General features: G+C 39.7%; 1 protein-coding gene and 1 non-coding gene across 3 annotated transcripts; both read right to left on the reverse strand.

Moving 5' to 3' along the window:
- Nucleotides 1–986: 986 nt before the first annotated feature.
- ZCCHC8 (zinc finger CCHC-type containing 8) lies at nt 987–23,239 on the reverse strand. Of its 2 annotated transcripts, XM_045534914.1 has the most exons (14): nt 22,842–23,239; nt 21,444–21,486; nt 18,106–18,180; nt 16,413–16,518; nt 15,210–15,287; nt 11,185–11,288; nt 11,004–11,069; nt 10,369–10,429; nt 9,763–9,905; nt 8,991–9,133; nt 6,911–7,032; nt 5,245–5,331; nt 4,884–5,001; nt 987–2,364 (listed from the first exon to the last, which is right to left on the reverse strand). In XM_045534914.1, the coding sequence occupies exons 1-14, from the start codon at nt 23,038–23,040 to the stop codon at nt 1,601–1,603; spliced, it is 2,109 nt and encodes a 702-aa protein (XP_045390870.1). In that variant the 5' UTR covers nt 23,041–23,239; the 3' UTR covers nt 987–1,600. The 2 variants fall into 2 exon arrangements, with proteins under 2 accessions (XP_045390870.1, XP_045390871.1); XM_045534915.1 differs by lacking the exons at nt 11,004–11,069; nt 11,185–11,288; nt 16,413–16,518; ... (1 more) ...; nt 21,444–21,486; nt 22,842–23,239 and having other exon boundaries at nt 15,210–15,283.
- LOC123626327 lies at nt 17,529–17,659 on the reverse strand. The gene has a single exon (XR_006730812.1). It is a non-coding gene; the product is annotated as a small nucleolar RNA SNORA9 (small nucleolar RNA).
- Nucleotides 23,240–26,462: the final 3,223 nt, after the last annotated feature.

Below are 26,462 nucleotides of genomic sequence, written 5' to 3' on the forward strand. Positions count from 1 at the left end.
TACCTACCTAATGTGGTGATTGTGAAAATGGGCAAATGCACAAAACTACCTTAACATGATATCTGGTAGGTGCTAAAAAGGTAACTGTCAAGGTGGTTTCTGGTATAGACAGATGACGCCAACAATGCAATAATTAAAGGGGCATTTAGACTATGATTTAGGGAATAGTCTTTAGTTGAAGACTGGCCTCTTGAGAACCACCTCTTGAATGGTGACAAGTCTCTTTAACCTCTCTCTGCCTCCCTTTCCTTATTTTTTTCCTTAAGTATTTGCCTGATAGAAATGTTGACTCAGATAACGTATGTAAAAGCACTGTGCAAACTACCATAAAGGACTGCTTTTATTATGTACTTAGAGGAAAAAAAGCCAAAAGTATTTATTCTATTTCTAGCACAGTCTGTGAGGGCCTTAAAAATAAATTCTCCCTCACCCTGTTTGTATAATTTTCATTCCCTTTATTGTTTATAGAACAGTAAATTTGATTCCTCGAGTTCTCAGAAATGAAAAGTAAATCCAGAATGGTTCTGTTTTGCTCCCTCTGTTGGCCTGAGAGCAGGATAGCACTACCTAAGACTAGTAATTCAAGATCATCTAAACATTTCTTTTCATGAACTTAACTAAGTATAAAAATGTAAGGGCATTCCACATAAAGACAAAAACCATAGTTTCAGCTCTATCTTATATATTTGACAATTAAAAGCAATTTGCTTGTCTACTTTAAAATTTTTAACTATTAATAATCTTAGGGTCCAAATTTAGAAAATTATTTTTGTACAAAGGCTAGCTGCCCTCCATTTTTTTTCAAAATAATTGCTTTAAGAGTCTGCTGTTTCTATATTTAAAGCTGAAATCCACCAAAAACAAACTTGCAATTTCATATAATTGTTTCCTTTGCTACCACTAAATTTTGCAACCACATAATTCATCTCCACACTTAAAAGGTTAAACTGTGAATCACTTTTTTGTATTCAAAGTCTTAGATTATATATATGAAAACTAATTTATTAAACCTCTGTACACAAAGATGAACATACCTGTATAGCAAGTTTATATGCAGAATGAAGTTACAAAAAAGTAAAAGTGTTATTAAAATTGATGCATGTAAATCACTTATAAAAATACCCCAAATGGATAAAGCTGTTCATCCCTGATTTTTCTCATTTGGTTGTCCGAGTTGAAATATGAATTTAAAATGGTTAGAATTTTTTCTTTTAAAAAGTGATATATTAAACTTATATACAGGATAATTAGCAAAATGTAGAAAGGGAAAACAATGTACAAAAGACAGATAAAAACCACTCTTGACGGACACTCACAATCCAAAAATAGTATAAACCTTAACAAACTATCTCTAAACCAGCTCAAACTTACATTTGCCCCCCCACCCAACTTTTTGTCAGTGAGAATAAAATATTGTAAACTAGTGAGCCCAGTCTTCCCATTCTTTAAAATAGGCTTGACTTCAGAACACAATTAAACCTTGGGTAGCATTTTAAACATGGGAGGGACAAATAGGAAAACAATTTCATCTGTCCACTTAGTACTAATTAACAGAAGACAAAGTTATAGATCATATAGCTCCTGGTGCTATGCCAAGCAGTTATTCAGAAGCCTTTTTATTTTTCTGCTGGTTTCGGGGTGAGTTCTTTAACAAGCTTCTTATCCTGAGGTACATGCCAGTAGATTCTGCCATATTCTCAAATTCAAATGGCGTTATTCCCGTTGCAAATTTGCTCATGTCAGGGATAGGGCTGTGAATTTTAGTGGCCACTGAAGGAGTAGTGTCTGGGTGAAAGAGCTTCTGGCCACCTCCATTCCTAATGTCACAGTTTGATACAACACTGCCATGATCAAGAGGAGCACCTTTAGTGTCTACCCGAGCAGACTCTTCACTTTCCTTCTGGCAGAGCGCTGCAGCCTCAGCATCGGGACCTGGGGAATGTTCAACTTCCGGTTTCTTTGTACAAGTGTCTGGTGCCTCAGGCTCGTCCAGCACCACCTGCTTTTCAGATTCTTTTTCCTCCGGGACAGGGAGGTCTAGCTCGTTTGGAGAAGGTGACGAGGCAACAGAATTCCCAGTTAAAGGTGTGTCCACAGGAATGTCAGAATCGCTGTTCATGCTCTCCGCCTGCTCCAGAGCCGCCCATATCCGCCTCTGCTGCTCTTCAAGTTCCTCTAGAGTCAGCGCGTCCTCGTCCACAGCCGGGGCTGCTGTCCTGGGCTGGGGTGAGTCACTGGGAGTCAGCGGCGGGGTGCCCTTGGGGAGCGGAGGAATGAAGACGGGCGGAGGGGGAGTGCCAGGAGGTAGTGGCGGCTGAAACTGAAACGTTTCGCTGCTCCGAGAACTATGAGCTGCCTCCATATCTGCAATCAGAAAGGTGAGCTACTTCAGCAGTTGTGATGGCACTGGGTTTTACTAAAATTATTTGAACTCAGCTGTATTTCACAATTCCACACTGAATCGGTACACTCACAGGTCTGCGACATGGAATCCACTCCACTTTTAACACACAAATTATACGCTACTAATAAAACTTTCCAGAAGAAAGCGAAAATTAGACTGGCCCAATGTCTCTTCTCCGTGGGAGGGAGCCGCCCAGAGAGGTCATTCCACTGCCACTCCTTGCGGAGCTGGGCCCTGCAGGGCAGGAAGACGCTGGGCGGGGCGTTGCAGTGGCACAAGGGTAGGAAGGGCTTGATGTAGGGCCACTGACTGGGTGCTAAGAAGGCAGCCTGGTTGAGCCGGCAGGCCCGCTTGGCCTTTCGCTAAGCAGAGCTAAACGCTGGCCTTGAAAATTTGACCTGTTACGCTGTGTGATCACTTAGCAGTTCAGAATCGAGGAAGGAGAGGGACTGCTATTAACACCGTCAGAGAGCCTGACATTTAGTGTGTTGGCAGGCAGCACTGAGAAGTATTAATAATAACAGGAGGACTGATCAGGGGTGAAGAGATACCTGGAGAGGCTTTTGGTGGAAGAACACATGAGGACATGTGAGGCTTGAGGCCTTGGGACTCTGGGTGTGGCCACAGTGTTCTGATCCTAGCACCTTGTGGAGACTCACACTGGCCCATCTTTTAAGTCTGTGGATTGGGCAAGGAACCTCTGGCCACATGGTCCTTTGTCCTCAGCAGGTGATTATGTCTCGTGGTGACTTTATTTGTAAGTGTGGCCATCTCTAAGGAGGCAGAGGGCCTGTAAACAAAACCAGTGCCTTTGCTGATGGTTGGGCCCAGAGGGCCTTTTGCAAGTGGCCTCAGGACCTTGAGCTATACTTAGCAGCTGTGTGCAGGCAGGTAGAAGCCTCCACAGATGCCAGCAGAGGCTCAGTGAGCAAGACTCCACTACAGACTGCAGGGCAGGGGCGACCCAGTGAGCTGAGGCCCAGACTGCAAAGGTGAGGGCCCAGCATCTGCCAGGAGGCGTGGCTGAGACAAAGTCTGGATGGTATAGAAATGAGTCCTGTCAGGCCCTTACAAATAACCTTTGTTCTGCAAAGGTTCTGTTTGCACCACAGAGAACTCATGCAAAAAAAGGTTCTGCCTGCATTATAGAGCTAGCAAGGTTCTAATTAAAGCAGGGTTAGTAAGACAAGTGCTAGATCTACTGTCCTACATTCCGTTTTGGATTGCGAGCAAGCAAGGAATGCGGAGGCACTCAAGTTGGAACCTTAGGCTCTGGCCATAGGATCAAGAGTCTCTCCTCACCATATGGGCTCAGGTTGGTATGAGAGAAAGAAAGAGAGAGACACTTCCCCTAGAAGGTAGGTTTCTCAGGCTTCAGCAATTCCCTAAAAAGACATAGAAGAGCCCTCAGCACAGGGGTGAAAATGCCTGCACAGAAGAGTGTCGATCTGGTGACAGTGGTGCTACCACCACAAATCCCCAAACTTAAATGATTATACATGCACAGGCGGATCCCTCCCACAGTGTTTTATAATAAGCGCACAAGACCCAAATTCACTTATTGAGAGATTTCACCTGACTTTAGGTTCTCAGGCGGTGGAGACAGACACTAGTACTAACTGACCAGCATCCTCGAGAGACTGAAAGCAAATTTTTGCCCTCACTCAGAAAGCACTGAGTCTTGGCTATGGTCTTTGATAACACTGAGAAGTGCACGACTCTGGGAACATAATTTTGTCTGAGACAATGACCACAGGGTTTTCAGGAATTGCCTGTTTTTAAAATTTCATAGGTAAGTGGCAAAGGCTGGGATAATTTTGTTTCCTATGTACTCTCTGGCCTTGTTAAAAGTGAGACTGGAGACTGAGGGCTGTAGGTGCTGGAAGCCCAGGCTGTGAACTCTGCCCAGGCATCCAGAACCCCTGAGGCCGACACTATGCAGAGTAAAAAATCTGGGAAAGTAATTTGAGGACTTTGATTCTGAAGTCACTTGTGCAAAATAATTTGATTTTGGACTTTAATTCCTTTGAACTCTAAGGGGATTTAATCCATGACCTTTAAGTTCTCCCTAGGAATTTGAAATGGGGGGGGGTTCATACTCAAATATAGGGCAACTTATATTGCTGACATCTTTATGTATTTTTTCTTTTTCTTTTTTAGAGACAAGATTTTGCTCTATCACCCAGGCTAGAGTGCAGTGGTGTGATCACAGCTCACTGTAACCTTGAATGCCTGAGCTCAGGGGATTCCCCTACCTCTGTCTCCCAAGTATCTGGCACTACAGGCACACGCCACCATGCCCGGCCCCAATTCAGCTTTTCTCTGAATGACAGTGGTGATGCTCTGGTCTCCAAGGATCAAAGAGAGATTTACCACCTAGTCAGTCTCATAAAGGAGCCTCCCCTTTCTTACAGAACTCAGGAGCACACAAATTCCTTCTACGTCCTCGATGAAATCAAAGCCACAGGGTGAAACCCACCTGAGTCGAGCTCCATGTCAGTGGGGGAGGCTGCCGAGCTGCCTTCCTTCTTCTGCTTCTTTGGACTGCCCGGGCTGGACTGAGAGGAAGACCTCTTGCTGCTGGACCTCACACTCGGCTAAAGGAGAAATCAAACCAAACACAAGTTAGATGGGGTACACAAGGAACTCCATCCCTTCACTTAAATGATATAGAAAAACAATCTGAAGCTTAGTCTAGGTAAGTGGTGAATTTAGCTAGTTTTCCTTTTGATTCATCAGATAATAAAGCAAGAAAAGGTAACAAGATGCTAATGAATCACAAATCTCACAGACATACACAACAAATTTTTATATAGACCAGACCCTTAAAATCTATTTACCGCTTGGAAGTTAGAATTGAGGAAACTGGCAAACACATCCTTCTGCTGACATGCTTGCATTGGTATGGAACCAAACATCCTCCATTCCTAATGATGAAAAGAGAAAGAATAAACATGTATTTAGAAAATGTCATGTTTTGAAATTTTGCTCAAAGGAGGTAGAGTGGAGGTTTCAAATTACATTCCTGCTTCTTATGTGACTTTTCCTCACTAGAAATTAAAGAAAATAATGGTGTGTTTAAAGGGGAAAAAACCTACCTGCAAAATAATTAGGACTTAATACTAAAAGACTACTTGACATAATGCTTGGCTAAAAAGGGTTCTATCTACTGCAAGAAGTTGTAGGCAGTAACAACTGCTTTTGGGCCTCCCTGGCTCTAGCCTCTCTCCCGTCATGCCCAGGCACTGCTAACTTCTCCTAACACACTTACGCTGAATTTTCTACCTTCTGTTCTTTCTCTTTCCAAATACAGTATTGATTTTCAAGGTCCAACATCATTGTTTCTCTTTTATCTCCAATAGCACATTCAATAGTGGTTCTCAGAAAGAATCACTCTGAGCTCTAGTGAAACATACAGATTACAGAGTCCACTGAGTCAGTTAAGTCTAAGGCTGGGACTAAACAATGCGCATTTCTGGCTGGGCGAGGTGGCTCAAGCCTACAATCCCAGCACTTTGGGGACCAAGGTGGGAGGATCACTTGAGGCCAGGAGTTCAAGATCAGCCTGAGCAATACAGTGAGACTTCATCTCTACAAGAAATTTAAAAATTAGCCAGCATGATGGCATGTGCCTGTAGCCCCCGCTACTCAAGAGGCTGAGGTAGGGGGACCACTTGAGCCCAGGAGGTTGGGGTTGCAGTGAGCCATGATCATGCCACTGCACTCTAGCCCTGGCAGCAGAGTGAGACCCTGTCTCAAAAAAAAAAAAAAAGGAAAGAAAAAGAAAAAGAAAAAGAAAAAAAGAACATGCATTTCTAATGAGTGCCCCCAGGGGATTCTGATATAGACCAGTACTTGGACCCACTTCCAGAAGCCCAGAGGGTTTGTATCATGCAATTTAGCCCTTAATGAATTACACACTATTTTGTGTGATTCATCACTTTGTTTACTATATTCTAAATTCCAATCTTTGGCTTCTTCCCTGTTGTCCAGGTCCTAAGAATAGTTTTTATTAAAGCAACAACACAATAGTTAATTGTTGGATCTTGAAACATAAGATGAAAATTAGAAAAGTGTACTTGGAAAAACCATTCATGTACAGAATGAGAAATTTTATTTTGAGGGGGGAAAAAGGCAAGAAAGAATGGAAAAATGAGTCATAGCATACCTAGATGTATTATAGACACAAATTTATTTCCCAAGTAATTCTGTAAAGTTTATAATACTGCCTCACAACCATCCATATTTAAATAAATCTTTTAATTTCAGAATAGTTTTAGATTTATAGAATCTAATCAATATATTTTAGCTCCTTTGCTTAGGGCCTGAAACCAGAAAAGACTGTGATTTTGATGAATACAAGATTTCACTTGATTCTAGTCAACAAAGGAAATTAAAAAGTTAAAGATATAAGTAACAAATTTACTTCTTTATGTAACAATAACTGCTTCATAAGTTAACACTTTGAATAATCTTGCAAGAGTAAAAAAACCCCAATATACTTACATCTGGAATTCCTCTGGGAGTAGATATATTAAAACCTGGATAGTTTACCAATTTCGAGAGATCATAAGTGACAGTTTTATTCTGTTGTACTTCTCCAACTTCTGTTTCCCCATCAGCACCATCTATTATAGACCATCAAAAATGTTAATATTGCTAGATGTCAATACACACCTCTCCCCAGACTAAAAGTACATCTGGAAAGTGTTTATACTCATAGCAACAGAATTAATCTGAGAATGGCTTTAATTTAAACAATGTGGACACATCATTTTGATAAAAATAAATACTTAGGCTGGGCTCAGTGGCTATCGCCTGTAATTCTAGCACTCTGGGAGGCTGAGGTGGGAGGATCGCTTGAGCTCAGGAGCTCAAGACCAGATCCTGAACAAGAGTGAGACCCTGTCTACCAAAAATAGAAAAATTAGCCAGGAGTGGTGGCACATGCTTGTAGTCCCACCTACTTGAGAGGCTGAGGCAGGAGGATCGCTTGAGCCCAGGAGTTTGAGGTTGCAGTGAGCTATGATGACACCACTGCACTCTAGCCTGGGCTATAGAGCGACTCTCCAAACAAACAAACAAAAAATCCTACCAACAAAACCCCACCAAACATTCAGGGTGTCAGAGATAAAACTAAAACCTTTTGCTCAATCCTCTTTCCTTTCCCAGGGTAACCACTGTTGAATTGAGTTTGCTATGTATCAATGAAGAATTTTTCTATTTTTTGAGACAGTCTTGTTCTGTCAGTTGGGCTAGAGTGCTGTGGCGTCAGCCTAGCTCACAGCAACCTCAAACTCCTAGGCTCAAAGGATCCTCCTGCCTCAGCCTCCTGAGTAGCTGGGACCACAGGTACATGAGGTCACACCTGGCTAATTTTTCTACTTTTTATAGAGATGAGGTCTCACTATGTTGCTCAGGCTTGTCCTGAACTCCTAGCCTCAAGTGATCCTCCTGGCTTGGCCTCCCAAAGTGCTGGGCTTATGGGCATGAGCCACTGAGCCCAGCCAAGACCCTTTTTTATTAAAAAAAAAAAAAAAAAAATTTAATATCTACTTCATGCCAGGCATTGTGCTACATGCTGGGGGATATACTGGTGAATAAAATAGGCACGGTTTTAACAATTATGAAGCTTAATATCTAGTTGGGAAAATAGATAATATTCAAATAAAACAGGAATACATAAAATAAACGCATAGAGATTGTGATAGGGTTTGAAGGAAATGAGCAGGGTGCAGTGATAAAGACTGGCAGGACAGGTGGGTGAGATTAGGGAGAGACATATTTAGGTAAGATGGCCAGGGAAGATCTCTGAGTATAAACCCTAGAATCTAGATGGTTCTTGGTTAAAACCTTTTAGCAATACTTTTTACATAGATATGTTCTCAAAGAACACATAGCATTGTCTCATCCATGTGGGTTCTTTTTAATTTAAGATCAATGGCACCATAATGTGTAAGTTATCCAGAAACCTGCTTTTTTAAATTCAGTATTGCACAAAGATTTTGCCATGTTAATTCATATGGATTTATTCCACTCTTCATATGCTGCAGGGAGTCCACAGCTTGGAACTACCAGTTTATGTAATCATTCCTCCCTTCAGGAACTTAATGTTGTTTTTAATTTTTCACTGTCATATTCAATGCTACAATGTATGCATCCTTGAATACATACATTTCCTTGTACACAAGTGTGAATATCTTTCCAGGGTAGATACCTAGGAGAGGAGTTCTAGACTAATAGATGATTTCTGTATGCTACATGTTACAGGTTTCTTGGCAGTGATGGATCTGTCTATCACCATCACTGAGAAAGGTAAGGGCTTATGAAGACTGGCTGGAAAGTGGAGAGTTGATACTTTGGCCTGGATGGTCACTGAGCAAGTATAGATAACAATCTGATAATTCTACAGACTCACTAAAGTTTTAGTCCCTTCCTTGTAAAACAAAGAAAACATCCTGTTTTTCAGTTAGCACATATTAAATAAGCCTACCACTCCCATCACATTTTGTTGTGATTCTTTTCTTTAATTAAAAAAAAAAAAAGATAACACTTCAGCTGACGCCTCCAACTTAACATACTATACCTTTTCCATCATAGAGTGCAAGACCTGAATTCTCCAATTCAGCCTCTTTCAGCCACCCTGGTGGGTACCCTAACTGGCGCATCCGATAGATGAAAGGGGGGAGACTCTTGTCCGTCACACCCAGTGCATCTTGAAGTTCCTCACTAAGTAAAAATAAAAGAGGAAGAAAAATACTGAATTCTTGTATGCATGAAAACATATAATGTCCTGATATTTCACATTTCTGTCTTACATTATATAGCATGTAGCATGGTGCCTAACAGATACAGAGTTAAGATTTCAATAAATGTTTGGTTTTTTTTCTTTTGAGACAGAGTCTCACTCTGTTGCCTGGGCTAGAGTGCCATAGCGTCAGCCTAGCTCACAGCAACCTCAAACTCCTGGGCTTAAGCGATCCTACTGCCTCAGACTCCCGAGTACCTGGGACTACAGGCATGCACCACCATGCCCAGCTTATTTTTTCTATATATATTTTCAGTTGGCCAGATAATATCTTTCTATTTTTAGTAGAGATGGGGTCTCGCTTTTGCTCAGGCTGGTCTCGAACTCCTGACCTCGAGCGATCCTCCCGCCTCGGCCTCCCAGAGTGCTAGGATTACAGGCGTGAGCCACCACGCCCGGCCTCAATAAATGTTTTTGAATGAATTAATGTATGTTACCTAGGGCCTTGCTAGAGTACACTTACATCTTGATAATTACTCTGAAGATACACAGAATGTTCCAAACACTGGAGAAATAAAAACGACATTCTATGGTAAAATGACAGGAGTACCTAATAACTCCTGGCTTGAATCTTCCAAATCTTTCTTCTACTTCTTCAGCATGATATCGCTGCTGAAAATTCTGACTGTTTGCCTCACCGCAGGCATCCATATACTCTTTTCTCTTTTCACTTATTCGAGCGGCATTCCGAGGCTAAATCATATGTTTGAAAGAATGGGATCAAGCAACTTAGAAATATTTCACAAATTAAGTAAAAATAACCACTTTTTAAGTCAAGCAGATTATTTTAGTTTTAATGCATCAAGAACAGGTTTAAAAGAAGATGGATATTTTAGAAAAATAAGCAAAGAAGAGAAGAGAAGTCACATTAATTTCTTACTACCTCAGTATTATCATAACATAAAATCCAGTTTTTAGAATAAACTGTCTAAAAATTAACTCTTATGTTTCATTCACTTCAAATACAGACAGTACTGTAATAAATTATTTTTTTAACATTTAATGTCTTAAAGTGTAAGCACAAATTTGAAAAGATTTCAAATTAGAGAGCTACAGGAAGGCAATAAAAGAAGTTTCCTCATGTCACACTATGGCATAAATGTGCTGAAAACAGAAAGCTCTTGTTCAAAGACTTTTTAATATGAGAAAAATTTACCATTGGGCAATCTTTCATTTGATGTTCTTCAGAACCACAATTGAAACAGTGAGGCTTTGGCCTATTTGGTCAAAAAACAAAGATTTTGATAATGTAAATAAAAATATGAAAGCAAATCAATAAAATTCTATGACAGCAAAATGCATCAGAGACAAGAAAGCAAGTAGATCACAGATCACTAACACCTGCAGTAAGTACACGCACATCTCCTGTACTTAGGCATTTAAACAACTAGTACTGTGCAGAGTCTTTTAACCAAGAACCATTCTGTTCCTGACTAATCTGTTACCTCTTTTGAGTTTTTTCAGTGGTTAATAACAGAAGAATTGAGGCAAACAGATTATCACATTTCAGTTAGGTAACGTGGAAAGAAGGCAGATGGTTATAAGACACCAATCAAACAGACAGCAACAATTATACCTTTCCACCCACCCAGGCATATTAGGTGTGAACCAATGAATTCCAAGAAACAGATGATCAATTTAAACATTTAATGTATGTCCATACATTGAAATTCTAGCTCAATCTGTACTTTATAGTAAACCAGCAATAACGAATATTAACTTTTCAAGCTAAAAGAGTTTATGGTTTTGGTTTAAAAAAAAAAAAAGAATAAAACAACTCCCCACACAAACCTTTTTGCCTTTACTTGTATTTCTTGCCCTTCTAGAGAAACAATGTGGCTGAAGACTTGCTGGTACCTTTAGTGAGTTTTATTAAGGAATAGTTATCATAGTCTGCAAAATTTGGAAATTTTTTAAAAGGTGAACTTATTGGCAAGATGCATAAAAGATCTTCATTCACTATGTAGGATACTTGGGTATTTCCCATCCTTCGGTAAGCTGAGGGTTTTCATTTAGTAGCGGTTGCCCCAATTTATCAAGGCAAAAATTAGTAAAATACAGGACACTTCCTACAACCTGCAGAAAACAAGTCAAAAAATATTGCTATTTAAGCAGGAAAAAAAAGACATTAAATAATGTAAGACTATGATTAACTGTTTTAACAATTTATTTTTGGACAAAATTAACAGAAATAATAATCAACTCCCTAGTTAAAGGAGCCAGATTTTGATGTATAAGTAAAAACTACATCTTTGAATTCCCCTCTCTCCTAGACCACTGAGTTCTTCCTCTGTATTGGATCATTACTATCAGCTGCACTCTCTCTAGAATTCAAACAAAAAATGAAAACCTTCACTCTCATATTTCCCTCTAATGCCCCATCAATTCATTGCTTCTTTTTGCAGCAGGACCCTCAGACCCTCTATTTATTGCCTTTCCTCCATTTCCTTTCTTCCCATTCACTCTTTTCTGTTCCCTCCAATTTTCCGAAAAAATTCCATACAGCTCAATTGAAAAAATGGTACAATGAATAGCCTTGTAGCCTTTACCTAGATTCAACAATTGCTAATAGGCTGACATTTTTGTGTTCATGTCTCTCTCTTTACACACACACACACACACACACACACACGCCCACACACGTACTTTGTGAGTCAGTTGCAGACATCACAACACTTCATCCCTAAGTATTTCAGTATAAGCCTTCTAAGAATATTTTCCTACTAGCCAAAAATACCACTGTTGCACCTAAGAAAATTAATGAATAACTCCCTGGTACCATCTATATCCAACGTACATTCAGTTTTCCCCACTGTCCCCAAAATGTCTTTTATAGCCTTTTTTTTTAACCTAAGCTAGGATTTGATTAAGGTTCATATGTTGCATTTAGATGTTATATCTTTTTAGTTTCTTTTAATCTAGAACATATTTCCCACTTTTTAAAATGACACTGCCATTCTCTCTGGAACATTTCCAGCAATGCTTCTGTTCCTATCTGTCCGAATCACCGCACTAAGCTACTTGACAACGGAGCTCCCCAAGGACCTCCACGCAGCCAAATTCAATGGACAGTTCTTGGTCTGCATCTAACTCAACCTATCAGCAACAACCGACACAGCTGACTCTTCCTTCCTCCTAGAAACACCTTCCTGCCTTGCCTGTCAGGACACCATTCTCTCGGTTCTCTCCCTTCCTTGCTGACCGAACTTTGGTCTTCGTTGTTAGATCCTTCTCCTCTCTCCATCCTCTACATACTGGAGTGGCCTGGGCTCAGTCCTTGGTCCTCCTCTCTACGTTCCCTCTCTAGGTGCTTCACCCAGACCCACGGCATGCAATGTAATTTACATGCTCACAACTCCCAAAGGTCAGTCTGACCCCTCCTAAACTCGTCTCGAATATGCAAGTGCCAACTTGACAGCTCTTCCTGGACATGTAGGTGGCATCTCAAACTCATCCATTTAAGACTGTACTGGATTCCTAGCCCTCTCCGAACCTGCTCCTCCTCCAGTCTTCCCCATCACAGAAAAAAAACACAGCGACATTCCAGTTGCTCAGGCCAAAAACCTGAGTCATTCTGACACCTCTCTTGCTCTCATATTCTACAGCCAATCCATCCACGCATTTCATCAGCTGTACTTTCTACACGTAACCAGCTACAGACCATGTTCCACACAGAACATGGTTCTTCTAAAAATTCAATTGTATCATCTCACATTTCTACTTAAAACCCTCCAGTGGCCTCTCATCTTACTCAGAATAAAATCCAAAGTCCTCATTATGGTCTATGAAGCAATATAAGGATTCAGATCGTACACTCTGGACTCTGAAGATCTCATTTAAAACCCTAACTTTGTTACTTACTAGCTCACTGGCAAGTTACTTAGCTTTCCGTATTTGTTTCCTCATCTATAAAATGGGAATATAATAGCACCTTCATGAGTATTATCTGTAATGAGCTCAGAACTTAAATACCAGCACCTTCTACTGCCAGGAGTACTCTTCGCTCAAACTGCACCCTCAGCTCACTCCCTTAATTCATCCAGGTCTTGGTACAGATAGGCTGTCAGTAACAGGCTGTCACTACACAAACCACCTTCCCCATGGTTATTCTAACTCTTACGCTGCTTTATTTTTCGTCAGAGTACCACCTTCTCCCACCAGAATGTAATTCAATGAGAGCTGGGACTCTGCCCTTTTTTTCACTGCTGTGTGTCTGGAACCGAGAATGGTCCTTGGCACAAAGCAGCATTCAGCAAATATTTATTAGTATTTGTTAAAGGCCTAAATGAATAAACACATGAAATTCCCAATTTCTAGGTAGCTGCTACTTGAAATATCAGAACCTTTGAATTAGAAGGGAAATGAAGTTACCTGGTTCAAATACAGAAATCATTCATTCTTTTGTTGTTGTTGTTTTTTTTTTTTTTTTGAGACAGTTTTGCTCTGTAGCCCAGGCTAGAATGTAGTGGTTATCATCATAGCTCATTGCAACCTCCAGCTTCTGGGCTCAAGTGACCCTCCTGCCTCAGTCTTCTGGGTAGCTGGGACCATAGGCACGCACCACCACACTTGGCTAAGATTTCTATTTCTTGTAGAGACAGGGTCTCACTCCCGCTCAGGCAACTCCTGACCTCAAGCGACCCTCTCTCCTCGGCCTCCCAGAGTGCTAGGATTACAGGCGTGAGCCACTGCACTGGCCCAGAAATCATTCTTTAAAGTGCCCTATTGAGCATCTCAGTCTTTATTTGAATCCAGTAACATGGAATTCACTTTATTTCTTTTAAAGAGAGAGGGTCTTGCTCTGTCACCCAGGCTGGAGTGCAGTGACAGAATCATAGCTCACTATAATCTCAAACTCATGGGCTGAGAAGCAAGCAATCCTCCTGCTTCAGCCTCCCCAGTAGCTGGGACTACAGGCATATGCCACCATGCCTCACTAACAGAATTCACTTTTTAAATGAGATGTACCACTTTATTTTTAACATTTGATAGAAATTTTGGCTTTCTAAAAGTTGAGTTGAAATGTACGCCCGTATTCTCAATTCAACCACTAGCCCTAATTCTGCCACTTGACACTTTAAAGGGTGACTTTAAATGATACTTTTTCCAAATAACAGCCTTTATCCTATTTGCAGAGATGTGACATCCCTGGTAAATCTTTTCAATACGGTTTGTGGGCTCTCCATCACCCCAGCAGCCCCATGTCTTTAAAATTGTGGTGTGTCAATGAAGTATGGATTATAACACCCTATAAATGTGAAAACCAGTCTTTCTTTTTATAGAATCCAGGATTGTATCTTTTTCAAAAAAATTATAAGCTGCAAAATCATACCACTACCTTATGTGTGTGTATGTTTTTTTTAAGAGACAGGATCTTGCTCTGTTGCCCAGGTTGGAGTGCAGTGGGGCAATCATAGCTCACTGCAACCTTGAACTCCTGAGCTCAAGTGATCCTCTCCCCTCAGCCTCCCAAAGTGCTGGGTTTATAGGTGTGAGCCAAAGCGCCCGGTCCATTACCCTGTATCGACAGTACTGGATTTTGCATAGGTATTGAAAGGCTGTTGGACTAAAGGTAGGCCATCCTTCTCAGGTTTCTTCTATTTTTCACCCACCATATGAGTCTGTCAACATTTTAAATTTCAAATTTGCCATCTGTTGTATTAGCGATCATCCCTCTCAGCTTCAGCCATCTGTACATTCAACAAGCATGCTTTCTACATCCTCACCCACGTTCTTGAACGTAAACAAAGAGGTTAGTCAGGACAAAAACAAAGTCCTCCGAAGTAAGTCTATTGTGCCCCCAGATCACAATGCAATAGTTACTAAAAGGCAAACTATAACATTCAGAGGCTAAAGTTTACACCGTTATTTATAACAGAAGAATGTGATCAATTGAAGACATATGATTATACCACTTTATCATTTAAATGCCACCCAGTTGACAAAGGATAGGAAACGTATATCTGCAGAACTCAAAACTAAAATGTCCAAACTTACACTGAAAGCTTCCTTGTTGTTTTTAATGGCACCAGATTCTTCTACTTTATGATCGTCTTCTAGCACAATACTGGATGGCTAATACAAAGAAAAACACACATTACAAAGGGTAACCAATGTTTTCACAATTTTAAATTTCAAATCTCAGGAATCTGAACACACTTTCCTTTTATTTTCTAATACACACCATTGAGGTATATAAAATTTTGGATTTATCATTGTCATAATTAGGATAAGTTTAGAAGTTAAGCTAAGAATGTTATAAAGGAAATTTCACATGGGAAAATTGAAGATATAAAGAGAGAGCTTCTTCTGATGCATTAGCATGCACTATGACTTTTGTGTTAATGTTAATTACGGAACTTTCAATACTTAAACTGGTAAGGTAGACTTTATCTTGAAATCATATAACCAGGAAGATTTAAAAAATATACAATTTTAGATTACTGGTCAATACTGATAATATAACCCTCACAGACCTCAAGCTACTACAAAATTCTGAAGAGTTCCTTGAATCAAAAACAATATTCAGTGTGATTTTTATTGTTAAATGTATTTTGTTTCTTGAATCTTTAAAAATTATATAGGAGACATAAAAACTAAAGGCAATAAAAAATTTAATTAATCAGAACACTCCCATTTTCCAAACCCTCAGGATAAACAGCTTATTTGAGAGATTCTTACTTACCTTAATTTTTAATTTAGATAAAAAGCCCAATAATGATTATGATTTTTTTAAAACATAAACTCATGCTCTAATACTCACATAGTGAAATTTCTCAGATTTCTTTGGGCACACTATTGATTTTTTTTAAACAAGTAGGGGGGGAAAGGATAGCACATTCCTGTTAGTTTTAGATAAAAAGAATCTGTCTTTTATAAATTCCAGAAATTTAGATTTTTTTTCTGGCCTAAAATTAATTTTCTGCTCAAAACCATGTGTCCAAGTTAGGAAATAGAAAAGCTTCAATTTTGAGTGTAGCCAGGTCTGAATGTGACTCCCCTGATACCAAAGGAGCCACAATCCAAAGGAACGCCACGTGGCAGCACTGGTCAGACTTTGGAGAGGAAAGCCAAGGGGCGGAAGTGAGGTGAACAATCTTACAATCATTTTAGTTTTGATTCAAAAGGATTATTGTGGCCTACTAATTGGCAGTGAAAAGCATAATCTACTAATCTTAAAGTCTCTTAAATTTGAAATACCTGGGGCAAAAGATTAAAGGAAGTCTTTTCCACATCATTTTTCTGCTGTTCCTCAAATCTTTTTACTAAATTTGATACAAATTCCTCTATTTCTTGATGATATTGCCTGTATAAGAGGACAAAATGGTCAGAACCCAGACAGAGTAAAACATTTAATAGACTGAAGTCGTATGCATCATTATAAGATGTCATGTGTAAATTTTGTTACTTCTTTTTTCAGAGGTTTATCAAATCACTGACTCTTTGTAACACTCAGGAAACTATTCCTAAAGGAAAGATACACATTGTTGCCAAGTTAATGAAATGATTATGATAATGTAACACAGTGTTTGGCATAACAGTCGCTAAACAGTTGTGCAAAAAATGGATTTTATTTGTAAATTTTATGTACTTAATTTTTGAATAGATACTAATGTAAATGGTCCAAAATCCAAAAGAAGTAAAAGGGTTACATAATGAAAAGCTCCCTTCCTACCCTGACTCTTAGCCACCTACTTCTGCAACAGAAAGTCAATGTATTCAGTTCTTCCACATCCTCCTCCCAGAGACTCTTTATGCACATAGAAGGAAACACCAGTATAAATATGAAACTAAAAAAAATAAAAGCAAAACACAATCTAAGAAAAACTACTGAGGTCTACTTTCTCTATATCTCTCCAGGTCAAGAATCAAGCTCATCAAATATTCTGTAGGGCTCAGTTCAGGTGTCAAAGGAGCTCAGGTCTTCTTAGACTGCAATTGGGCAGCCACAATGTCTCAGACACAGCTTCCTTTTCACAGACTTGATGATTTTTCATGTCTCTTCTAGCTAGGAGATTCTAAGGTTTCTATAGGTGAAAATGCCAGGTGAATGGTGCAGCAATCAGACTGTCATGAGCTAGAGCAGATATCACATCTATGGGGAGGAGGGACAAGACACAATAGTGTAGAGCCCAGTAGTGCCCAGCTCTTTTCTGCTGCTGCATTCACCACCCAGCTGCCCCACCCCCAGAGCCTTGGGTTCCACTTCAGCTGAAATAAAGTAGGTTATGGGCCTGGCACCATTCCCACTACCTTCTTGACCCTGGTCAGCACATAAGATAACAATATGTTTAAGTGTCTTGGGACGGGGCAAGCAATTGTCTGAAATGTCTATGATTATGCTCTGAGGGATAGGGCAAGGCCTCAAACCATTTCAGAACACTTTAGCAAGCACTGTAGGAATGCACAGAATCACCCTAAACCTAAGCATGCTAGATAGCTTGCAAAAGTCTAATTTTGTTATTAAAAAAAACAATCATGTGGGTAGGCTTCGAAGACAGCCAACATGGAATCCGTTGCCTGATGTGGAGAGAACATGGTTAACATTATTATCATTGTTATGGTGGTAGTGGTTATTTTTACTAGAAGCTATTTATTGGGCTCTTACAGGTGCTTATTTAGCTACCTAAAAGGTAGTTACTAATAGTACCCTGTTATCCAGTGAAGAAACTAATGATACAGAAAAGTTCCGTGACCTCCCCAGCAGTCCAGAATCAAATTCAGGTCTATACGACCCCAATGTCCTTACTCTTAATCATGATTCCATACACTTAAACTCGAAGAGCATTTTAAGAATAAAGGTAAGTACAAATGAAAACAGCATAATTGTAAAAGACACTGTTTCATAAACATATTAATTCATTATATTTAGGAAAGGGAAAAAATTACTTACTTTGAAATAGCATTGTTCATAAATAGAATCTGTAATAAAGGTCCATCTAACTTAGTATTGTTCACCAATATTCCACTAAAACAGAATTAAAACGTATTCTTAGAAGACAATAAAGTAAAACTTGCTTTATAATACAGACCTTTTATAATTCTTAAGTACCACAGATCATATATTTTACAAATAAGACCATGAACGAAGAACGACAGTCTTCTCAAGAAAAATCTAAGCTTCTATCAATTCTATGTACTTTAATGGTTTTATACAAAGGTATCTCTTATTTAACATTAATATGTATGTGTATATGTGGGTGTGTACATATCTAAAAATATGTTTTTAGAAAAGAGATCTCACTCTGTTGCCCAGGCTGGAGTGCAGTGGCATGATCACAGCTCACTGCAACCTCAAGCTCCTGGACTCAGGTACTCCTCCTGCCTCAGCCTCCCGAGAAGCTGGGATTACAGGTGTGCGCCACCAAGCCCAGCTTATTTTTTAATACTTGGTAGAGACACCATCTTGCTTTGTTGCCAGGCTAGTCTTGAACTCCTGGCCTCAAACAATCCTCCTGCCTCAGCCTCCCAAAGTGCTGGGATTACAGGCATGAGCCACCAAGTCTGGCCAGTATTTTAAGAACTGCTTCACAAAAAATTAAGAACTACAGTTAATCTTTCAGTTCTCAATGAAAAAGCTGCTCTACCTAATGCCTAGTTTCTTTAAAGATGGAGTGGGAGCAGGGGAGGAAGGACTGGATAAACCAGCAGGTTACAAGAATATATTTCTAAAAGAATCTGAGTGAATTTGGCTCAGAAGTATATAGGAAAATGAAACACTTATAAATAAATGGATTGACTCTTGAAGGGTAAAGCACATTGCACTAAATATCTCAAATCCAAGATTCTAAAGCAGAGATATATATAAGTATACTATTCCTGGATTTGACTTGCGAATACTGCCAAAAAAAGAACTAGAATGCAGCCTGGAAATCTGTAATATGTCCCTTCAGTGCCCTGGGACCAGCTGTATCTCTGATTCTTCCTCTCTCACCTTCCTCATATTCCTCTACCTTACAGCATGTAAAATAAATCAGTTTCTATTTAGAATTATTCATATCAAGTAAAGAAATAAAATTGAAATATGAAAAAGTTCAGAAACTTGTTTTAATTTGGACAAACTTCAAGTTGTAAAAATACATGTTTTTAAGAGCCACATACAACTTGCATGGTCCTTGGTTGGAGTCTAGTTTGAGCAACCAGCTGTAAATACACTCAGCTGGAGAAATTTGAATATGGACTGAGTAAGGGATGTTATTAAGGAAATCATGCCAGTTATTAGTTGTGATCATGGTGTTGTGGTTATGCATGAAATAAGTCTTTATTTTTAAAAATACAGGCCAGGCGCGGTGGCTCATGCCTGTAATCCTAGCACTCTGGGAGGCCGAGGTGGGAGGATCACTGAGGTCAGGAGTTCGAGACCAGCCTGAGCAAGAGCGAGATCCGTCTCTACTAAAAAATAGAAAGAAATGATCTGGACAGCTAAAAATATATAGAAAAAATTAGCCGGGCATGGTGGCACATGCCTGTAGTCCCAGCTATTCGGGAGGCTGAGGCAGAAGGATTGCTTGAGCCCAGGAGTTTGAGGTTACTGTGAGCTGGGCTGACCCCACGGCACTCTAGCCTGGGCAACAGAGTAAGAATCTTGTTTCAAAAAAAAGTTACCAAAAAAAAAAAAAAAAAAGATACAGGCTTTTGTGACCAGCATGGGCAAACATAGCAAGACCCCAGATCTATAAAAAATTTAAAAATTAGTGGTGTGTGGTGGTGAGTGCCTGTAGTCCCAGATACTTGGAAGCTAAGCAGGAGGATCACTTGAGTCGAGGAGTTCAAGGCCGCAGGGAGCTATGATTGCGACACTGCACTCCAGCCTAGGCGACAAGAGACCCTGTCTTAGAAGAAGAGAAAGAAAAGCTGAAATATTTGGGGTGAAATTTGTGCATGAGATTAGAAGGCAATATGATAAAAATATTGTTAAATCTAAGGGGGGAAAATATGGGTAACAGTAATTATACTATTCTTTCCACTTTCTGTATGTTTAAACCTTTTCTTAGTTAAAAACACAGACACACACAAACCCCATAATGTTTACTGATTAAAAAGAGGAGAAACTTCTGATTATGACAGTTTCAAAAATAAAGACTAAACCAAGAGACATGAGGGCACAAATTTTATCTAATTAAGAATATATCTCCTTCTTCCTTGGTTTTCTGTAGAATGCTTTATCAGTCTGATGATATAGAGTGCATTGATTCTAAAAAAATAATAATTTATTCTTTTTTCATGATACCAATTGCTTCCTTCTTATAAACTGGCAAACCCTAGAATGCTGAAATCATTTGAACTAGGTAATTATTACCCCTTTTAAGATAAATACTTAATGTTCAAATGATCAACTCCATTAGAAAATGTCTAATTATCTAAATATCTTTAACATATAAAAAATTATGAATTTTATGAGGAATCCTAGTTATACATTAATACATATACATTTAATATCTAACTAAAAATGAGTATAGATACCCAAAGTGTGCTCACACAGAGGAAGGAGAGTACGGAATGGGGAAGTTATTCTGAAATACTTCTAAATTCTAAAATTTAAACTTTTAGTCACCAGTGCATCTGACTTATTCCAGCTGGTACCAGAGACAAAAAAGTACATGTGAAACTACATCATGGCACCCTCAAATTCTGAAAGCTTAAATTACCATTTCACATAACAAATCTGTACTTTAACAAATATCTAGATTTAGTGACCTGTTAAATAAATTTATATTATGAGATATCAGCATTTAATTTGTTACAGTCAGATGCCCAAATGCAAATCTACTCATTGTACTTTTTCCAAAGGAACATTAACTTTTTCCTTTTTCTAAAATGCTATATCTTGCATTGTTTCTCTTTATGAACACATTTTAATGGTGTAAGTAAATCTTCAGCTAGAGTAACAATGTAATCTTAATCCTTACTTTCTAGAAATGTTTGTTAAATAGGAACAGCTGGGTTGACAACGTGCCTGTTCTGATCATTAAGTCAAAATTTTCTGGATTCTACTTCACAAATATTTTCACCCAATAAGTGAGCTTAAAAGTTTAATGCAGTTATGAGAATCCAGATTTTACCCCCACAAATTCAGAATAAAGGGCCATTACTCTGATCTCTTCAGAATATGTTGAACAAATAAAAATGACACAAAAATCCTACATGCTTTTCACAAAGAATCTATGATTAAATGTTAATATGAGGATAAATAACAAAAGACAACTACGGTATATTTTCAGTATCTCATACCTTGGTCGAGTCAGAATGTTCAATTTTCTTTTAAGTTCCTGATGTTATTACTTGTTAAGGAACGTTAGCCCTCATTAAACAGAATCATGAAGATCATAAAATTCAACTACTACTCCTCTCACTTTTGGTATCAGAATGTTACAAACGTGGGAAAATGCCTGTCTTAAATTTTTTTTAAAACCACTTCTAACATCTTTGCTAAAGCCAGTAACAAAAGCATTTAAAAAAAAAAAAAAGAATGTTACAAACGTAAAAGACTCATGAATACTTTGAGGATGACACACTTGCTAAGCTCCTGTTTTGTTGCAGAGCTAGGCATTGGGACCTAAAAATTATTATGGTTTTCATCCCTTAGAACATATACTTTAAGACACGATCTTTCAGTTCAAAAGAAACAAACTGAACCGAAAACATTTTTCAAACAATGATGTCCTTGTCAAGTTTCAACAGCTAATGAAGAAAAATTTCCAAGTCAAAGGATCGTGATATATGATAAAGAAAATGCAGTACAACAAGTAGTTAACAGGAATCTGGGATGGAATCTATGGATATTTACTGTACAATCCTTTTAACTTTGTTGTATTTTGAAAATTTTCATAACCAAAATGTCGAGGAAAAAGGCAACATGTTAAAAAAAAAAATCCGACTTCAAAAACCTTAAAAGCTGACATACCAACCACTTTCAGGGCTCTTTACAAGTTTTAAAAGGAAAACTACCCGAACCAAAATTATCCGTATATATAGTTTTAAAAACCCTAAGAATGTAAATAAACATACTAGCAAATCCAGAAAAAACTGCAATCATGTAACTCAAGCCAAACAGAAACTTATTTGGCGCGTTTTCCCCAGAGCGTTGCAATGTATCTTCACCACAGAAGCTAGGCTCAAAGTGGAAGAACTCTCAACTTAATCCCCAATTTCAACCAAGCAATTAGCCATTTCTCTTTGCACACCCCGACTCCTTCAGGCTCCCAACTCTGCATCCTAGGACCACCAGCTTTTTCCCCCGCCATAAAAAACTGATCCAAGGTCTAAGTATCTGTCTGGCGTCTCTTAACACGACTGACTGTATGAACTTGAGCTTGGCTGCAAAATATGAAATGAGATGACCCCAAAGAGAGGAAGAGAAGTGGTGGCCAGTCTACAATAACCCTTAAAAACGGAACCTGGCGGGGGAGGGCAGGAGGAGTGCATACAGTCAGGACGCGGATTTCCAGAAATGAAGGTTTGCGCCGAGGCCCCAAGGCAGCTTGCACAACCCGAACCCTAGATTCTCAGCCCACCAGCGGGACGCGAGAAATTACTTCGAATTCTTTGCCCTCTTGGAATTTCCGCCCACGCCGGGCGCTGTCCCGGCCCCACGCCCGGGTGACAGGGCCCAGCGAGCAGGAAGGATATTCTCGGCGCGGAGCTGTTCGATGGTTTCCTCGCATTGCCGGAGCCGCTCCCGCAGCTCTGCGTCCGCGGCCCCGTTCTCGTCCGCCTCGTCGTCGTCGTCGTCCTTGAAGCGGGTGTGAACGGGCTTTGGAATCGACTCCTCCGGGTGGTCAAACGCCTCGAACAGCTCAAAGTCGCCAAAATCCACCTCGGCCGCCATTTTGGGCTGTGGAAAAGATTCGAGAAGGGGCGGAGCCGGCCAGCGGGGCTGCGGGCGAAGGTTGTAGGGCGGCACCGCTCTCGAGGGCGCGGGCCCTGCTAATCCACCCTGCACGATTTTCTCCACACACAGACCGCCAGGGCTGCACAGGAGGCGGGGCCGGTCCCGAGAGACTACAATTCCCAGAATGCAACGGCGTCTCTCGTACCCACTTCCGAGATTGCTCGGGAGCATGGCATGCCGGGACGTGTGGTTTCTAAGAGACCGTTAACTCATTGTTTGCTTTGCATACTGGGATTGGTCCTTTTTGAAACGTGAAGAAAAACTGACTAGCCCAGAACGTGTTAAAACAATGTGGATTGTCCCTTCTAGGCAAGCAAGGCTGAAAAAAAATCAGAGTACGACGCATGTCTTATCTTAGATTCTGGTGTGCGTGCTTAACAGCAAGAGAATAAGGAATGCCAGCTTTGCCACAGACACCTTTTGTGACGTTAAACAAGCTACTTTAGTTTATTGGGCTTGGTTCATTTTTTATGTAAAATGAGTTAGATTCTACTATTTTAGATTTGTCTGTTGAGGCTTTCTGTGGTTTCTCTTGTTTAATCACTTATTCATTCAATCATATTTATTTGTATCTTCTATGTGCCAGGCACTTGTCTAGGATCTGAAGATACAAGAGTAGTGAGCAAAATAGAGAAATTCCTGCTCTCATGAAACCTATAGTCCACAAGAACCAACAACAAAAAAATCCTGTTCCTGCTCTTGGATCCAGTGGGGTGTTGATAGGTATTCATAAAGAAATGTGAAAAACACAGGGAGTTATGAATGTGTAATAAAGAAATAACATAGTCTGTGGGAGTCAGTGAAGTGGGACTTGAACTGAAATATGATTAGGTAGGCAAAGTTAGTTGTGAAAATATGAAGGATGAAACAAAGAGCATTCTAGGCTGAAGAAACCACATGTTGAATGAGAAGGTAGACTGAAGCAAGATGAGGCTGGACTCACAGAACCCAAAGGGATCCTCTCTCCACCCCCAACGTTCAGAAGTCACTGAAACATTTTAAACATGTGCTATGTTTGTGACTAGCAAACTTTCATTTTGATAAAATGGCCCCGATTGTAGTGTAGAGAAAAGATTGGAGATGGAGCAAGAGTAAAATTCTGTGAGTCTAGTAGACAGATTGATAGATTTTTGTAGCACAGTAGTTAAGAAATGCTAGTTTGGCAGGGCGTGGTGGCTCATGCCTGTAATCTTAGCACTCTGGGAGGCCGAGGTGGGTGGATCGTTTGAGCTCAGGAGTTCGAGACCAGCCTGAGCAAGAGCAAGGCCCCATCTCTACTAAAAATAGAAATAAGTTATATGGACAACTAAAAATATATATAGAAAAAATTAGCTGGGCATGGTGGCGGATGCCTGTAGTCCCAGCTACTTGGGAGGCTGAGGCAGGAGGATCACTTGAACCCAGGAGTTTGAGGTTGCTGTGAGCTAGGCTGACGCCATGGCACTCTAGCCTGGGCAACAGAGCAAGACTCTGTCTCAGAAAAAAAAAAAAAAAAGAAAGAAATGCTAGTTTGTGAGTTTCAGCCTATCACAAACTGCTGGGTTTCAGCCAATCACAGGCAGCCAATTCCAAATAATTCAGACACCTAGCTGTAGCCAATCAAGTGATTTCTCTATTTTGCTTCTGTGTTTAGTCTATAAAAGCTCACTGCTAATGCTGATGGCTGGAGCTCTCTGAACCTCTTCTGGTTTGGAGTGCTGCCCAATTCATGAATCACTTTTTGTTCAAATAAACTGCTAAATTAAAAAAAAATCAGGTTTAATTTTCAGGGGCCATAAGTAAATAAAGATAAGCAATCTGTATTTTTATAATTTATTAGAATTTAATTTTCATATTAAAAAAGAAAAAATGCTAGCTTAGATTAGGGTAGTACCAATTGTAGTGGAGAGAATTAGCTAGATATTTAGGGATAGAGGGTATTTAAAAGATAAAATTAAAGCAACAGATTTCATTAAGGATTAAATATGGGGAATGAGGGGAAAGGGTTCACGTATATTTGCTAGGATTCTGACTTAAGACACTGGTTGAACAAATGGTCATTTGAGATAGAGAACACTGGATGTGGACCAGGTTTGGGAGCAAAGAGGGAGTTCCATTTTGGTTATGTGGTACCTTGAGGCAATTTTATCCTTATAGGCAATAAAGAAGTAACTGGACTGGTGGAAGATGGTTTTCAAGCATTTTGGTTAGATATCACAGGTATATTGAAGGAAAGATTTGAGGCCCCCGTGGCAGTGTATGTTAGGCAACTGTATCTTTGGGTCAAGCTTGGAAGAAAGTCTAAGACTGTTTAAAAACTCAAAGGGCTGGGTTGAGAAGGATGAGAAAACTAGAATGGGAGAACTGGGAGTGAATCTCATATAAATTAATTTCTGAGTATATACTTAAAATCATCTGTGGTCTGTTAAACTGATTAACTTAGAATTATGTTTAAAACTCAATTTTTGCTTCCATTTCCTTCCATCAATCTGCTTCTCAAATGGTATTTGTTTTCTAAGCTTAGTGGAATCAAAACCCACCATCACCCCAGCTAGAAGGCTCAATGTAATCATTGTATTTGCCCTTTCAATACCTACAACTACCAAGTCCTATTCTGTCTCTCAAATTACCATGAAAGCCAATAGTTTTCCCACTGTTGAATTTATCATATTAACCTTAAATACTAGTATGGACTTCTAGTCTCACTGTTCTGTCTAGCAACCAAGTCTTTTTTTTTCTTGAGACAAAAGGGCTGGAGTGCCGTGGCACGATCATAGCTCACTGTAACCTCAAACTCCTGGGCTCAAGCGATCTTCCTTCCTTAGCCTCCTGAGTAGCTGTAACTTTAGGCATGTACAAGCATACATGGCTAGTTTTTAAATTTTATGCTGTTTCTCAGGCTGGTTTCGAACTCATGGGCTCAAGTAATCCTCCTGCCTTGGCCTCCCAAAGTGCTGGGATTACAGGTGTAAGCCATCGTGCCGGCTCATCACATCTTTTAAAATATTTCCAGGACAGCAGCTTATGTCTGCTGCTCACAAACGTAAAACCCAAAACATCCATCATGGAGCATAAGGCTTTGAAACTGAAAGCACAGAACATCCAGGGGAAAAGGATAACAGTAGGCTTAAACAAACTATGGAGTATGTCTCCCCTATAGACCCATTCCAAAATCAAGACAGCTAATTCTCCTTTTTTCCAGGCCTTCAATAATGGTTTCTTAGAATAAACCATTAAACTTACAATTACCTATGTTAACTCCCACTAGAGCTGCACTAATGCGGTTGCCACTGGCTACATGTGGCTAGTGCCAAGTGAGATGTATTAAATATAAAGTACACATTGGATTTCAAAAGTATTAAGAATGCAAAATGCCTCAG

The sequence above is a fragment of the Lemur catta genome, chromosome 21 (genome assembly GCF_020740605.2).
Source record: "Lemur catta isolate mLemCat1 chromosome 21, mLemCat1.pri, whole genome shotgun sequence".
NCBI classification, from domain to species: Eukaryota; Metazoa; Chordata; class Mammalia; order Primates; family Lemuridae; genus Lemur; species Lemur catta.